The sequence below is a fragment of the Triticum aestivum genome, chromosome 5B (genome assembly GCF_018294505.1).
Source record: "Triticum aestivum cultivar Chinese Spring chromosome 5B, IWGSC CS RefSeq v2.1, whole genome shotgun sequence".
Lineage (NCBI taxonomy): Eukaryota > Viridiplantae > Streptophyta > Magnoliopsida > Poales > Poaceae > Triticum > Triticum aestivum.
Genome location: NC_057807.1, coordinates 526,345,678 through 526,361,604, shown reverse-complemented (window position 1 = coordinate 526,361,604; position 15,927 = coordinate 526,345,678). Strand labels below are relative to the sequence as shown.

The 15,927-nt window shown below is 47.2% G+C and overlaps 2 protein-coding genes across 2 annotated transcripts; both read right to left on the bottom strand.

The window, feature by feature from the left end:
• Positions 1 to 11,676: 11,676 nt before the first annotated feature.
• LOC123112930 (uncharacterized) lies at positions 11,677 to 13,014 on the bottom strand. Its single transcript, XM_044534040.1, has one exon. The coding sequence runs from the start codon at positions 12,770 to 12,772 to the stop codon at positions 11,894 to 11,896; it is 879 nt and encodes a 292-aa protein (XP_044389975.1). The 5' UTR covers positions 12,773 to 13,014; the 3' UTR covers positions 11,677 to 11,893.
• A 341-nt stretch (positions 13,015 to 13,355) lies between these two features.
• Positions 13,356 to 15,815, bottom strand: LOC123112929 (rop guanine nucleotide exchange factor 1; the record flags this gene model as incomplete). Its single annotated transcript, XM_044534039.1, is given in 4 exon segments — positions 13,356 to 14,290; positions 14,502 to 14,849; positions 15,065 to 15,612; positions 15,731 to 15,815. Coding segments are annotated over 4 exon segments (1,413 nt in total), but the record flags the coding sequence as incomplete, so codon positions are not given.
• Positions 15,816 to 15,927: the final 112 nt, after the last annotated feature.

The following is a 15,927-nucleotide window of genomic DNA, read 5'->3' as shown; positions in this document are numbered from 1 at the left end:
GAGGTTTTGTAGTAACTTGTTCTGAAGTTTCATGATCATCATCATTAGCTTCCTCACTTATTGGTGTAGTCGTCACAGGAACTGGTTTCTATGATGAACTATTTTCCAATAAAGGAGCAGGTACAGTTACCTCATCAAGTTCTACTTTCCTCCCACTCACTTCTTTCGAGAGAAACTCCTCTAGAAAGGATCCATTCTTTGCAACAAATGTCTTGCCTTCGGATCTGTGATAGAAGGTGTACCCAATAGTTTCCTTTGGGTATCCTATGAAGACACATTTCTCCGATTGGGTTCGAGCTTATCAGGTTGAAGATTTCTCACATAAGCATTGCAGCCCCAAACTTTAAGAAACGACAACTTTGGTTTCTTGCCAAACCATAGTTTATAAGGCGTCGTCTCAACGGATTTTGATGGTGCCCTATTTAATGTGAATGTGGCCGTCTCTAAAGCATAACCCCAAAACGATAGCGGTAAATCGGTAAGAGACATCATGGATCGCACCATATCTAGTAAAGTATGATTACGACGTTCGGACACACCATTACGCTGTGGTGTTCCGGGTGGCGTGAGTTGCGAAACTATTCCGCATTGCTTCAATGTAAACCAAACTCGTAACTCAAATATTCTCCTCCACAATCAGATCGTAAAAACTTTATTTTCTTGTTACGATGATTTTCAACTTCACTCTGAAATTCTTTGAACTTTTCAAATGTTTCAGACTTATGTTTCATTAAGTAGATATACTCATATCTGCTCAAATCATCTGTGAAGGTGAGAAAATAACGATATCCGCCACGAGCCTCAACATTCATTGGACCACATACATCAGTATGTATGATTTCCAACAAATCAGTTGCTCTCTCCATAGTACCGGAGAACGGTGTTTTAGTCATCTTGCCCATGAGGCATGGTACGCAAGTACCAAGTGATTCATAATCAAGTGATTCCAAAAGTCCATCAGTATGGAGTTTCTTCATGCGCTTTACACCAATATGACCTAAACGGCAGTGCCACAAATAAGTTGCACTATCATTATCAACTCTGCATCTTTTGGCTTCAACATTATGAATATGTGCATCACTACTATCGAGATTCATCAAAAATAGACCACTCTTTAAAGGTGCATGACCATAAAAGATATTACTCATAAAAATAGAACAACCATTATTCTCAGATTTAAATGAATAACCGTCTCGCATCAAACAAGATCCAGATATAATGTTCATGCTCAACGCTGGCACCAAATAACAATTATTTAGGTCTAAAACCAATCCCGAAGGTAGATGTAGAGGTAGCGTGCCGACGGCGATCACATCGACTTTGGAACCATTTCCCACGTGCATCGTCACCTCGTCCTTAGCTAGTGCCCGCTTAGTCTGTAGTCCCTGTTTCGAGTTGCAAATATTAGCAACAGAACTAGTATCAAATACCCAGGTGCTACTGCGAGCTCTGGTAAGGTACACATCAAGAACATGTATATCACATATACCTTTGTTCACCTTGCCATCCTTCTTATCCGCCAAATACTTGGGGCAGTTCCGCTTCCAGTGACCAGTCTGCTTGCAGTAGAAGCACTCAGTCTCAGGCTTAGGTCCAGACTTGGGTTTCTTCTCCTGAGCAGCAACTTGTTTGTTGTTCTTCTTGAAGTTCCCCTTCTTTTTCCCTTTGCCCTTTTTCTTGAAACTGGTGGTCTTATTAACCATCAACACTTGATGCTCCTTCTTGATTTCTACCTCCGCAACTTTTAGCATTGCAAAGAGCTTGGGAATTGTCTTTTCCATCCCTTGCATATTATAGTTCATCACGAAGCTCTTGTAGCTTGGTGGCAGTGATTGAAGAATTTTGTCAATGACGCTATCATCCGGAAGATTAACTCCCAGTTGAATCAAGTGATTGTTATACCCATACATTCTGAGTATATGCTCACTGACAGAACTATTCTCCTCCATCTTGCAGCTATAGAACTTATTGGAGACTTCATATCTCTCAATCCGGGCATTTGCTTGAAATATTAGCTTCAACTCCTGGAACATCTCATATGCTCCATGACGTTCAAAACATCGTTGAAGTCCCGATTCTAAGCCGTAAAGCATGGCACACTGAACTATCGAGTAGTCATCAGCTTTGCTCTGCCAGACGTTCACAACATCTGGTGTTGCTCCTGCAGCAGGTTTCGCACCTAGCGGTGCTTCCAGGACGTAATTCTTCTATGCAGAAATGAGGATAATCCTCAAGTTACGGACCCAGTCCGTGTAATTGCTACCATCATCTTTCAACTTTGCTTTCTCAAGGAACGCATTAAAATTCAACGGAACAATAGCACGAGCCATCTATCTACAACAAACATAGACAAGCAAAATACTATCAGGTACTAAGTTTATGATAAATTTAAGTTCAATTAATCATATTACTTAAGAACTCCCACTTAGATAGACATCTCTCTAATCATCTAAGTGATCACGTGATCCAAATCAACTAAACCATAACCGATCATCACGTGAAATGGAGTAGTTTTCAATGGTGAACATCACTACGTTGATCATATCTACTATATGATTCACGCTCGACCTTTCGGTCTCAGTGTTCCGAGGCCATATCTGCATATGCTAGGCTCGTCAAGTTTAACCTGAGTATTCTGCGTGTGCAAAACTGGCTTGCACCTGTTGTAGATGGACGTAGAGCCTATCACACCCGATCATCACGTGGTGTCTGGGCACGACGAACTTTGGCAACGGTGCATACTCAGGGAGAACACTTTTATCTTGAAATTTAGTGAGAGATCATATTATAGTGCTACCGCCAATCAAAGCAAGATAAGATGCATAAAAGATAAACATCACATGCAATCAATATAAGTGATATGATATGGCCATCATCATCTTGTGCTTGTGATCTTCATCTCCGAAGCACCATCATGACCACCATCATCACCGGCGCAACACCTTGATCTCCATCGTAGCATCGTTGTCGTCTCGCCAACTATTGCTTCTACGACTATCGCTACCGCTTAGTGATAAGGTAAAGCAATTACAGGGAGATTGCATTTCATACAATAAAGCGACAACCATATGGCTCCTGCCAGTTGCCGATAACTCGGTTACAAAACATGATCATCTCATACAATAAAATATAGCATCACGTCTTGACCATATCACATCAGAACATGCCCTGCAAAAACAAGTTAGATGTCCTCTACTTTGTTGTTGCAAGTTTTACGTGGCTGCTACGGGCTGAGCAAGAACCGTTCTTACCTACGCATCAAAACCACAACGATAGTTCATCAAGTTAGTGCTGTTTTAACCTTCGCAAGGACCGGGCATAGCCACACTCGGTTCAACTAAAGTTGGAGAAACAGACACCCGCTAGTCACCTGTGTGCAAAGCACGGCGGTAAAACCAGTCTCGCATAAGCGTACGCGTAATGTCATTCCGGGCCACTTCATCCAACAATACCGCTGAACCAAAGTATGACATGCTGGTAAGCAGTTAGACTTGTATCGCCCACAACTCACTTGTGTTCTACTCGTGTAAACATCAACGCATAAAACCTAGGCTCTGATGCCACTGTTGGGGAACGTAGTAATTTCAAAAAAATTCCTACGCACACGCAAGATCATGGTGATGCATAGCAACAACAGGGGAGAGTGTTGTCCATGTACCCTCGTACACCGAAAGCGGAAGCGTTAGAACAACGCGGTTGATGTAGTCGTACGTCTTCACGATCCGACCGATCCAAGTACCGAACTTACGGCACCTCAGAGTTCAGCACACGTTCGGCTCGATGACGATCCCTGGACTCCGATCCAGCAGGGTGTCGGGGATGAGTTCCGTCAGCACGACGGCGTGGTGACGGTGATGATGTTCTATCGACGCAGGGCTTCGCCTAAGCACCGCTACGATATGACCAAGGTGGAATATGGTGGAGGGGGGCACCGCACACGGCTAAGGAACGATCACAAAGACCAACTTGTGTCTATGGGGTGCCCCCTTCCTCCGTATATAAAGGGGGGAGGAGGAGGGGGCCGGCCAAGGGGGAGAGGCGCGCCCTAGGGGGGCCAATCCTAATCCAAGTAGGTTTGGCCCCCCTTTCCTATTAGGAGTAGGAGAGGGAAGGAAGAGAGGGGAGGCAAGAAGGAAAGGGGGGCGGCCCCCCTCCCAATTCGGATTGGGCTTGGGGGGCGCCCCCTCCTTTGCTCCTTCTCCCTCCTTTCCACTAAGGCCCAATAAGGCCCATATACCTACCGGGGGGGTTCCGATAACCTCCCGGAGCTCCGGTATAGTCCCAATCTCACCCGGAACCTTTCCGGTGTCCAAATATAGTCGTCCAATATATTGATCTTTATGTCTCGACCATTTCGAGACTCCTCGTCATGTCCGTGATCACATCCGGGACTCCGAACAATCTTCGGTGCATCAAAACTCATAAACTCATAATATAATTGTCATCATAACGTTAAGCGTGCGGACCCTATGGGTTCAAGAACTATGTAGACATGACCTAGAACTGTTTCCGGTCAATAACCAATAGCGGAACCTGGATGCTCATATTGGCTCCTACATATTCTACGAAGATCTTTATCGGTCAAACCGCACAACAACATACGTTGTTCCCTTTGTAATCGGTATGTTACTTGCCCGAGATTTGATCGTCGGTATCCAATACCTAGTTCAATCTCGTTACCGGCAAGTCTCTTTACTCGTTACATAATGCATCATTCCATAACTAACTCATTAGCTACACTGCTTGCAAGGCTTATAGTGATGTGCATTACCGAGAGGGCCCAGAGATACCTCTCCCACAATCGGAGTGACAAATCCTAATCTCGAAATACGTCAACTCAACAAGTACTTTTGGAGACACCTGTAGAGCACCTTTATAATCACCCAGTTACGTTGTGACATTTGGTAGCACACAAAGTTTTCCTCCGGTAAACGGGAGTTACATAATCTCATAGTCATAGGAACATGTATAAGTCATGAAGAAAGCAATAGCAACATACTAAACGATCAAGTGCTAAGCTAACGGAATGGGTCAGGTCAATCATATCATTCTCCTAATGATGTGATCCCGTTAATCAAATGACAACACATGTCTATGGTTAGGAAACATAACCATCTTTGATTAACGAGCTAGTCAAGTAGAGGCATACTAGTGACACTATGTTTGTCTATGTATTCACACATGTATTATGTTTCCGGTTAATACAATTCTAGCATGAATAATAAACATTTATAATGATATGAGGAAATAAATAATAACTTTATTATTGCCTCTAGGGCATATTTCCTTCAATGGTAACTTAGTAAGAACAATATGAGGAAAACTCGTAGGCATTGGATCGGTGATTACGTTGGATAATATTCATCATATAACGGTCATAACCTAGGGCGACACAGAACTAGCTCTAGTCTATAAATATAATGTAGGCTTGTATTCCATAAATAGTCATACGTGTTTATGGAAAAGAACTTGCATGACATCTTTTGTCCTACCCTCCCGTGGCAGCGGGGTCCATAAGGAAACTAGGGGATATTAAGGCCTCCTTTTAATAGAGAACCAGAACAAAGAATTAACACATAGTGAATACATGAACTTCTCAAACTACGGTCATCACCGAAAAGTATCCCAATTACTGTCATCCTGGGTTTTACGGATCATAACACATAGCAGGTGCATATGACTTGCAAGATCGGATCCAGAACATAGATATAATGGTGAAAACATAAACGGTTCAGATTTGAAATCATGGCACTCGGGCCATACTGGCAAGCATTAATCGTAGCAAAGTCATAGCAATATCAATCTTAGAACATAGTGGAGGGTTGGTGAATCTCATGATGAATCTCATCCAACCCCTCACGTCCAGCAAGCCTACGAAGGAACTACTCACTCCCGGTGGGGAGCATCATGGAATTGATGCTGAAGGAGGGTTGGTGATGATGAAGCCGAAGATTCCCCTCTCTGGGGCGCCGAACGGGCTCCAGATCTGGCCTCTTGATGAAAAACAGGAGACGGCGGCGGCTCGTAAAATGCGATAAAACTTCTTCCCCTATTTTTTCTGAAAAAATAGGATTTTATAGCATCGGAATTAGGGTCAGCAGAGCTCCGAGGGATCCACCACCCACCAGGGCGCGCCAGAGGGGGTGGCGAGCCCTGGTGTCTTGTGGGCAGCCAGCCCCCCCCCATTCCAGTGGGTCTTGGTTCCTGTATTTTTTATTTATTCTAAAATAATTCTCAGAAAGTTTCATCTAATTTCGAGACCTTTTATTTCTACACAAAAACAACAACACGATAGTCCTGCTAAAAACAGCGTCAGTCCTGGTTAGTTTCATCCAAATCATGCAAATTAGAGTCCAAAACAAGAGCACAAGCGTTAGGAAAAGTAGATAGGATGGAGACGTATCAAAGGGATAGGGGTATATTCAGTATGCACAAATCTGCACAAGAGTCAGAGGCACCGAACTCGCTAGGGGGGAGGGGTTAAATATGAAAATATAGTAACTTTCTTTTAGCTCATAGGGGCAAGACATACCCTTTTCGGAATTTGAGAACCAAAATGATCCGACCTTGGACGGTCTGGATAAAAGAAGCCTGGTGGCTCTAAACCACTATGTGTACTCGTCCAATAGATCACAGGCTCCAAATAGTCGCCATTGAGAGGGTCCAACCGGAAGATAGGCTTTGCATAGCACACAAGTCCTAGCTTGGAAGCTCTCGCCGCTCAATATTAGGATGGTCTGAATTGTTACTGGGTTACTAAGATTTCATTATTAATTTTCTTCAGTTTGTCCCAATGGGATTTTCTACGAGGGTCCGAGGATAATATTCATCATATAACAGACATAACCTAGGGTGACACAGAACTAGCTCTAGTGTGTAAATATAATGTAGGCTTGTATTCCATAAATAGTCATACGTGTTTATGGAAAAGAACTTGCATGACATCTTTTGTCCTACCCTCCCATGGTAGCGGGGTCCATAAGGAAACTAGGGGATATTAAGGCCTCCTTTTAATAGAGAACCAGAACAAAGAATTAACACATAGTGAATACATGAACTCCTCAAACTACGGTCATCACCGAAAAGTATCCCAATTACTATCATCCTGGGTTTTACGGATCATAACACATAGCAGGTGCATATGACTTGCAAGATCGGATCCAGAACATAGATATAATGGTGAAAACATAAACGGCTCAGATCTGAAATCATGGCACTCGGGCCATAGTGACAAGCATTAATCGTAGCAAAGTCATAGCAATGGATACTAGGGATCAAGCCCTAACAAAACTAACTCGATTACATGATGAATATCATCCAACCCCTCACGTCTAGCAAGCCTACGGAGCAATTACTCACTCCTGGTGGGGAGCATCATGGAATTGATGATGAAGGAGGGTTGCTGATGATGAAGCCGAAGATTCCCCTCTCTGGGGCGCCGAACGGGCTCCAGATCTGGCCTCTCGATGAAAAACAGGAGACGGCGGCGGCTCGTAAAACGCGATGAAACTTCTTCCCCTATTTTTTCTAAAAAAATAGGATTTTATAGCGTCGGAATTAGGGTCAGCAGAGCTCTGAGGGCTCCACCACCCACCAGGGCGCGACAGAGGGGGTGGCGAGTCCTGGTGTCTTGTGGGCAGCCAGCCCCCCCCCCCTCCAGTGGGTCTTGGTTCCAGTATTTTTTATTTATTCTAAAATAATTTTCAAAAAGTTTCATCTAATTCCGAGACCTTTTATTTCTACACAAAAACAACAACACGATAGTTCTGCTAAAAACAGCGTCAGTCCTGGTTAGTTTCATCCGAATCATGCAAATTAGAGTCCAAAACAAGAGCAAAAGCGTTAGGAAAAGTAGATACGATGGAGACGTATCAAAGGGATAGGGGTATATTCAGTACACACAAATCTGCACAAGAGTCAGAGGCACCGAACTCGCTAGGGGGCCGGGGTTAAATATGAAAATATGGTAACTTTCTTTTAGCTCGTAGGGGCAAGACATACCCTGTTCAAAATTTGAGAACCAAAATTATCCGACCTCGGACGGTCTGGATGAAAGAAGCCTGGTGGCTATGAACCACTATGTGTACTCGTCCAATAAATCACAGGCTACAAATACTCGCCATTGAGAGGGTCCAACCGGAAGATAGGCTTTGCATAGCACACAAGTCCTAGCTTGGAAGCTCTCGCCGCTCAATATTAGGATGGTCCGAATTGTTACCGGGTTACTAAGATTTCACTATTAATTTTCTTCAGTTTGTCCCAATGGGATTTGCTACGAGGGTCCGAGGATAATATTCATCATATAACAGTCATAACCTAGGGCGACACAGAACTAGCTCTAGTCTGTAAATATAATGTAGGCTTGTATTCCATAAATAGTCATACATGTTTATGGAAAAGAACTTGCATGAAATCTTTTGTCCTACCCTCCTGTGGCAGCGGGGTTCATAAGGAAACTAGGGGATATTAAGGCCTCCTTTTAATAGAGAACCAGAACAAAGAATTAACACATAGTGAATACATGAACTCCTCAAACTACGGTCATCACCGAAAAGTATCCAATTACTGTCATCCTGGGTTTTACGGATCATAACACATAGCAGGTGCATATGACTTGCAAGATCAGATCCAGAACATAGATATAATGGTGAAAACATAAACGGTTCAGATTTGAAATCATGGCACTCGGGCCATGGTGACAAGCATTAATCATAGCAAAGTCATAGCAACATCAATCTTAGAACATAGTGGATACTAGGGATCAAGCCTAACAAAATTAACTCGATTACATGATGAATCTCATCCAACCCCTCACGTCCAACAAGCCTACGAAGGAATTGCTCACTCCCGGTGGGGAGCATCATGGAATTGGTGATGAAGGAGGGTTGGTGATGACGAAGACCGAAGATTCCCCTCTCTGGGGCCCCGAACGGGCTCCAGATCTGGCCTCCCGATGAAAAACAGGAGGCGGCAGCGGCTCGTAAAACGCGATGAAACTTCCTTCCCTATTTTTCTGAAAAAAAAGGATTTTATAACGTCGGAATTAGGGGCAGCAGAGCTCCGAGGGCTCCACCACCCACCAGGGCGCGCCAGAGGGGGTGGCGAGCCCTGGTGTCTTGTGGGCAACCACCCCCCCCCCCCTCCAGTGGGTCTTGGTTCCAGTATTTTTCATTTATTCTAAAATAATTCTCAAAAAGTTTCATCTAATTTCGAGACCTTTTATTTCTACACAAAAACAACATCACGATAGTTCTGCTGAAAACAGCGTCAGTCCTGGTTAGTTTCATCCAAATCATGCAAATTAGAGTCCAAAACAAGAGCAAAAGCGTTAGGAAAAGTAGATACGATGGAGACGTATCAAAGGGATAGGGGTATATTCAGTATGCACAAATCTGCACAAGAGTTAGAGGCACCGAACTCACTAGGGGGAGGGGTTAAATATGAAAATGCCGTAACTTTCTTTTAGCTCTTATGGGAAAGACATACCCTGTTCGGAATTTGAGAGCCAAAATTATCCGACCTCGGACGGTCTGGATGAAAGAATCCTGGTAGCTCTGAACCACTATGTGTACTCGTCCAATAGATCACAGGCTCCAAATACTCGCCATTGAGAGGGTCCAACCGGAAGATAGGCTTTGCATAGCACACAAGTCCTAGCTTGGAAGCTCTCGCCGCTCAATATTAGGATGGTCCGAATTGTTACCGGGTTACTAAGATTTCACTATTAATTTCCTTCAGTTTGTCCCAATGGGATTTGCTACGAGGGTCTGAGGATAATATTCATCATATAACAGTCATAACCTAGGGCGACACAGAACTAGCTCTAGTCTATAAATATAATGTAGGCTTGTATTTCATAAATAGTCATACGTGTTTATGGAAAAGAACTTGCATGACATCTTTTGTCCTACCCTCCCGTGGCAGCGGGGTCCATAAGGAAACTAGGGGATATTAAGGCCTCCTTTTAATAGAGAACCAGAACAAAGAATTAACACATAGTGAATACATGAACTCCTCAAACTACGGTCATCACCGGAAAGTATCCCAATTACTGTCATCCTGGGTTTTACGGATCATAACACATAGCAGGTGCATATGACTTGCAAGATCGGATCCAGAACATAGATATAATGGTGAAAACATAAACGGTTCAGATCTGAAATCATGGCACTCGGGCCATAGTGACAAGCATTAATCGTAGCAAAGTCATAGCAACATCAATCTTAGAACTAGTGGATACTAGGGATCAAGCCCTAACAAAACTAACTCGATTACATGATGAATCTCATCCAACCCCTCACGTCCAGCAAGCCTACGAAGGAATTACTCACTACCGGTGGGGAGCATCATGGAATTGGTGATGAAGGAGGGTTGGTGATGATGAAGACCGAAGATTTCCCTCTCTGGGGCCCCGAACGGGCTCCAGATCTGGCCTCCCGATGAAAAGCAGGAGACGGTGGCGGCTCGTAAAACGTGATGAAACTTCCTCCCCTATTTTTTCTGAAAAAATAGGATTTATAGCGTCGGAATTAGGGTCAGCAGAGCTCCGAGGGCTCCACCACCCACCAGGGCGCGACAGAGGGGGTGGCGAGCCCTGGTGTCTTGTGGGCAGCCAGGCCCCCCTCCTCCAGTGGGTCTTGGTTCCAGTATTTTTTATTTATTCTAAAACAGTTCTCAAAAAGTTTCATCTAATTTCAAGAACTTTTATTTCTACACAAAAACAACACCACGATAGTTCTGCTGAAAACATCGTCAGTCCTGGTTAGTTTCATCCAAATCATGCAAATTAGAGTCCAAAACAAGGGCAAAAGCGTTAGGAAAAGTAGATACGATGGAGACGTATCAAAGGGATAGGGGTATATTCAGTATGCACAAATCTGCACAAGAGTCAGAGGCACCGAACTCACTAGGGGGAGGGGTTAAATATGAAAATGTGGTAACTTTCTTTTAGCTCGTAGGGGCAAGACATACCCTGTTCGGAATTTGAGAGCCAAAATGACCCGACCTCGGACGTTCTGGATGAAAGAAGCCTGGTGCCTCTGAACCACTATGTGTACTCGTCCAATAGATCACAGGCTCCAAATACTCGCCATTGAGAGGGTCCAACCGGAAGATAGACTCACTATTACCGGGTTACTAAGATTTCACTATTAATTTCCTTCAGTTTGTCCCAATGGGATTTGCTACGAGGGTACGAGGATCTTTATATAGTTCACTCGGAAACGTCGAGATGGGCTTTAGGTTTTGTAACCCCCCTCCCAACAGACTCAAATGGACTGAATAGCTTGACTTAGCGGCTGTAAACAAGAAAAAAAAATAGGGGAAAGGATGACAGTGTAAGATATGCGGATTTATATGAGATTTTGAAGATTTGAGTTTGAGCACTTCAAAAAATGATCTCCTCCCTAGGTCCAAGTCCAAAGGTCCCCTTTTGATAACATTGGCAGTACCTAGGACTCAAAAGTGATATTGGATCCTAAAAAGTCAGGTCCTTAGAAACAGATTCTAGAAGCATCAAGAACTTTTGGTTAGTCTTTGAGGCCATCTTACGATGCGTACCTGAGGAGCTTAACCTGCTGTGTGAACAGGATTGTAATGTTCCTGCTTAAGTAATGGAAGTGCTTTATTCGCAGCAGCAACAAAAGGTCTTTGAGGCCATCTGCTGGCGCAGTCAAATTTCCACAAAAGCACTCACTCACTGGACATGAGATGAAGCTTTTTGTTACTCAATCACGAGAGTACAATATTAGCATAAGACAGACACGTGTACTACGTTTAAACATGTTTCATGTAAGTACAATTCAGTATGTACAGCAGTGTATATTGTGTCATCTCTTCCATCTCGTAGCTCCACGGTCTCGCATTCATGGTGCTCGGCCCCTCGCTGGTTCGCTCACTGGAGCCTGTCAATGGAGACGCCGCCGCAGAAGACGTCGGTGAGCGCCGTCTTGGACTCGAGCGCGGCCTTGAGCAGCAGCACGGCCTCCTTGTGGCCGAGGTCGACGGTGAGCTCCTCCAGGGCGGAGCAGTCGGCGACCTTGAACTTCTTGAGCAGCATGATGGCGGAGATGGTGGACATGGGCTCCACCGTCAGGTCGTCCATCACCAGGTAGCTCACCACCTCCTTCACGTACCCTCCTGCTCCCGCAGACGCCGCCGCCGCCGCGGCCTCCTGGGCCGCCGCCTGCGCCAGCTTGCCGTGCGCGTCGCCGGGGCTCCACCGCATCTCCACCGTCATCGGCTGCCGGCACACCGGGCACGGCAGGCCGGCCACGTCCGTCACGCACGTCGGGTTCCCGCGGCACGACGTCCCGTACGGGCCCGCGCACCGGAAGTACCGCTTCGGCGGGGCGGGAGCCGGTGCGGCCGCTGCGGCCGGCTCGCCCGCGAGCAGCAGCGCGAGCGCGGCGGAGGGGATCGCGGGGCAGAGGATCGCGTCGCGGTCGGGCGCGGCTGCGACGAAGAACTCGTCGCCCAGTGCCTTGGCCCCGGCGTAGAGCGTGCCCAGGGAGCCCGGCGCGGCGTGCGCCTCGTCGGCGTGAACGTCACCGGCGCCATCTCCAGCGCCAGCGGCGTGCTTGGCGATGACGCGCGCGGCGAGGCCGGCGGGCACGCGGAGGAGGCCGATGAGGAAGTCGACGGCGTCCTTGCGCGCCTCCGCGTACAGCACCCGGCGCGACCGCCTGTCCACCAGCAGCTTCATCTGCGTCACCGCCACCGCCGTCCCCTTCTCCGCCGCCGCAGACGCCGCGTCCTTGGCCGCCGTCGCCATGCCGCTCAACCGCAGGTGAGTTGCAGCTTCTCTCTGTCTGTCGCAGGCAACTCGCCGCCGTCGAACTACGCAGGCAGAAAGAAAGAAGCAGCTTGCAGAGCTTGGAGGACCATGGCCTCGCGCAGCCTCTACTTATACGAGCACGACAGAAGAAGCCTTGCGGTGCAGGGACAAGTCACCGTCCATGCAATGCAAGATGCTGCATGCCTCCAACTCCAAGACAAGGCGTACGATCAGATGAGAGCGGAGAGGAGAGGAAGGCCACGCTTGGTATATTTGTAGTGCAAGTATGCTTCTTTTTTCACCTGAGCATGAGGTTTCGATGGCTTTGCCGTGTGGTTCAGTAACAAGGTGTCCTTTTGCTTACTCCATGGAGAGGCCAAGCAGATCCCACAGGCCACAGAGAGAAACTACTGCACTGGTTAAGACACTAACTGTAACTAATTTGCACACAGCGGCATCAATGAACGAGCAGTGTCACTGTCACTACTCATTTCAGAGATGAATGAAGTGACCGTTGATCAGTTCAACGGCTGCGATCAGATCAAATCACAATTAATAACAGTACCAGTAGGCAAAGAAATGAAGAAACTAGCGTCATATCAATTCATCAAGGAGCATGTAAGTACAGACAATTGTCAGACATGAGAATGCACGGCCACAGCGTACCACAACAAACATCCCACTGCAACTGCAGTTAACTGTCACAGCACCACTGGTGGCTTCAGGGTCAGGGACACAAAAAACCTACAGCAGCAGCAGCAGCAACATCTCAAGTTCAATCACTTGCTGCCTTGCTGCCCAACCCGACCTGCTAGCTAAGCTAGTATAGACATGAACAAGGGGTAATACACACAGCTGACTGACTGACTGACACAGGAAACTAGACGGCACCAAGAGTTCAGTTACTCCATTACTAGGTGAGAAGGGAGGGGGTGAAAAGTACACGGTCCGCGGATCGATCACGCCAAGAAAGCACAAAAAAGAATTACTGATGTTGCTTCTGTACAGGGAAGCTCTAGCCCTACCGACCGGAATCAGTATCTGTTGAATGAAGATTGATACCTGTCGACCTACGCCAAAAACTCAGTCCCTTTCAGGCGCGTCGCCGGCTTCTTTCCGCGCACTCAGGTTTCCGGCATAGCTCCACACCTTCTCTACATCACCGGAGAAGAGCTTCTCCACTTTGATCTCGGGTTTCGCTGGCAGGTTCTTTTTGCTCGGCGGAGGCTGTGGTGCTCTTCCGGGGCTGTTGCCATTGACTGGGGTGGAGGAGCAGAAGGTGGGTGTGGCAAAGGGGGAGGCGTATGGAGTGTGCTGGATCGAGAATGGGCTTGGGGAGATCTTCTTCTGGACTGGTGCGCCCGTGCCGCGGTTGAAGATCGAAACGGTCTCCGCCGCGGCAGACTTCTTCGTGGCGTCGTCCACGTAGATCACGTCGTCGATTCTCGCAATTGTGTTGAACGCCAAGCTCTCCAGCACCCTCGAGTAACTTTCAAGTATGGACTGACCGACATCCTGGACAAGACAAGGTAGAAACAGGGTGAAACTTTGTTTAAGCAAGTCATGTACAAAGTTGAGTGATGTTAACAGAGCAAGTTTCTGATGATAAAAGTACTTGTATGCTCCAGGTTTATTAAGAATCAATTCTGAATGGACAAATAGAAGTGCAAGCAATCACTTTCAAGGCCATTGTTTTCAAACTGAGTAGGTGTGAAGGATTATTAACCTTGTTATACTGGATCTTGTTCATGTCAAGGGAAGTCTGTGGCAAACCAGGGTGTCGCAATCTTAAGCTCTGCAGCAGACCGTCGGCTCTTTGGGACAGCACTTGGCTCTTTGTATCTCCAACAAGACCCTTCACTTTCCCACCCCAAGATTTCTTTGACTTTGCCTGAGGCGCCGTTTTCTTCTGGCCCTTTAGTCTCCAGACATGGATGGCAGCCTCTATTCTGTTTGCTACTTCAAGTGTATGGTGCTCCGATGACAGGTCCAAGCAGTCCAGGAGGCATTCAGGTGAGAATTGTTCAGCCGTGATGTACCGGTAAATTATCTCACCCAAGCAAGATCGGCCACTCTGCAGAAAGAAACAAGACATTATAATTGACAAACCTATTGATAGAAATGTCCACACAAAAAATTGTCATTTGACACACAATTAACAGAAATATCCATGATCGAAACAAAGTATTTCAGGCAATTGGTACACTCTTCACAACGACTTAAGTGTGCATTGCAGCTCAGTGACAGTTAGTAGCAGTGAATCGTAGTACTGAATTTGAAGTGTTTTACCTTTGGCAAGGACTCCAGGTACGCCTCCGGGATCTCCATCTCAGCAAGCACGTCGCTGTTGATCGCCATGGCGGCCTTGAGTATCTGGTTGGCGCAGTCCCTGCTCTGCTGCAGCTTCCTCCTGGCCTCCTCGGGCAGCCCCTTGGGCGGCACCCGCGGGCAGGGCAGCCACCACTTGTCCTCCTGCCGCACCGAGGACGGCCGCCCGCAGGAGGAAGACGAGGAGGACGGGCAGGGGCCCCCGCCGCCGTCGTCGACGACGATGCCCCTGTCGACGTACCAGAAGTCGGTCTCCTTGAACTCGTCGATCATGGCGAGGAGCATGGCGTCGAGCTTCCTGAGCGCGGGGAGGTTCATGTAGAGGTCGCTGCGGGGGCGCGGCACCATGACCTCGAACTGGCCGCCGCCGTCGGGGAGCTCCTGGACGGACGGGATGAGCTCGACGATGGAGTCGGCGACGGAGAGCAGCCAGTCCATCTCCCGGGTCCACATGGCCTTCCTCGCCGGCGCCAGCGGCTCCAGCCGCCACAGCTCGCCGAACACGGTGGCTGGACGGGTTCGGAAGGAAGGAAACAAACAAACAGACAGACGCGCACATTCAGCACGTATTTTCCGGCAGAAATCACGGGAATGCAGGTGAAGTGATTGACCGAGGGAAGCGCGTACCGGAGAGGTTGGTGATGGCGTTGGAGACGGCGAGCGCGGTGCAGACGCCCTTGCCGCTGCCGGACATGTCCTCGCCGAGCAGCAGCTTGGCGAAGCGCTCCTTCATCATGTCGACCTCTGCCATGGCGAACGCAGGAGAAAAAGCCCTCCCGTCAGAAACAAAAAACAAAAAAAGCGCCAGTACTAGTGCGGAGTGG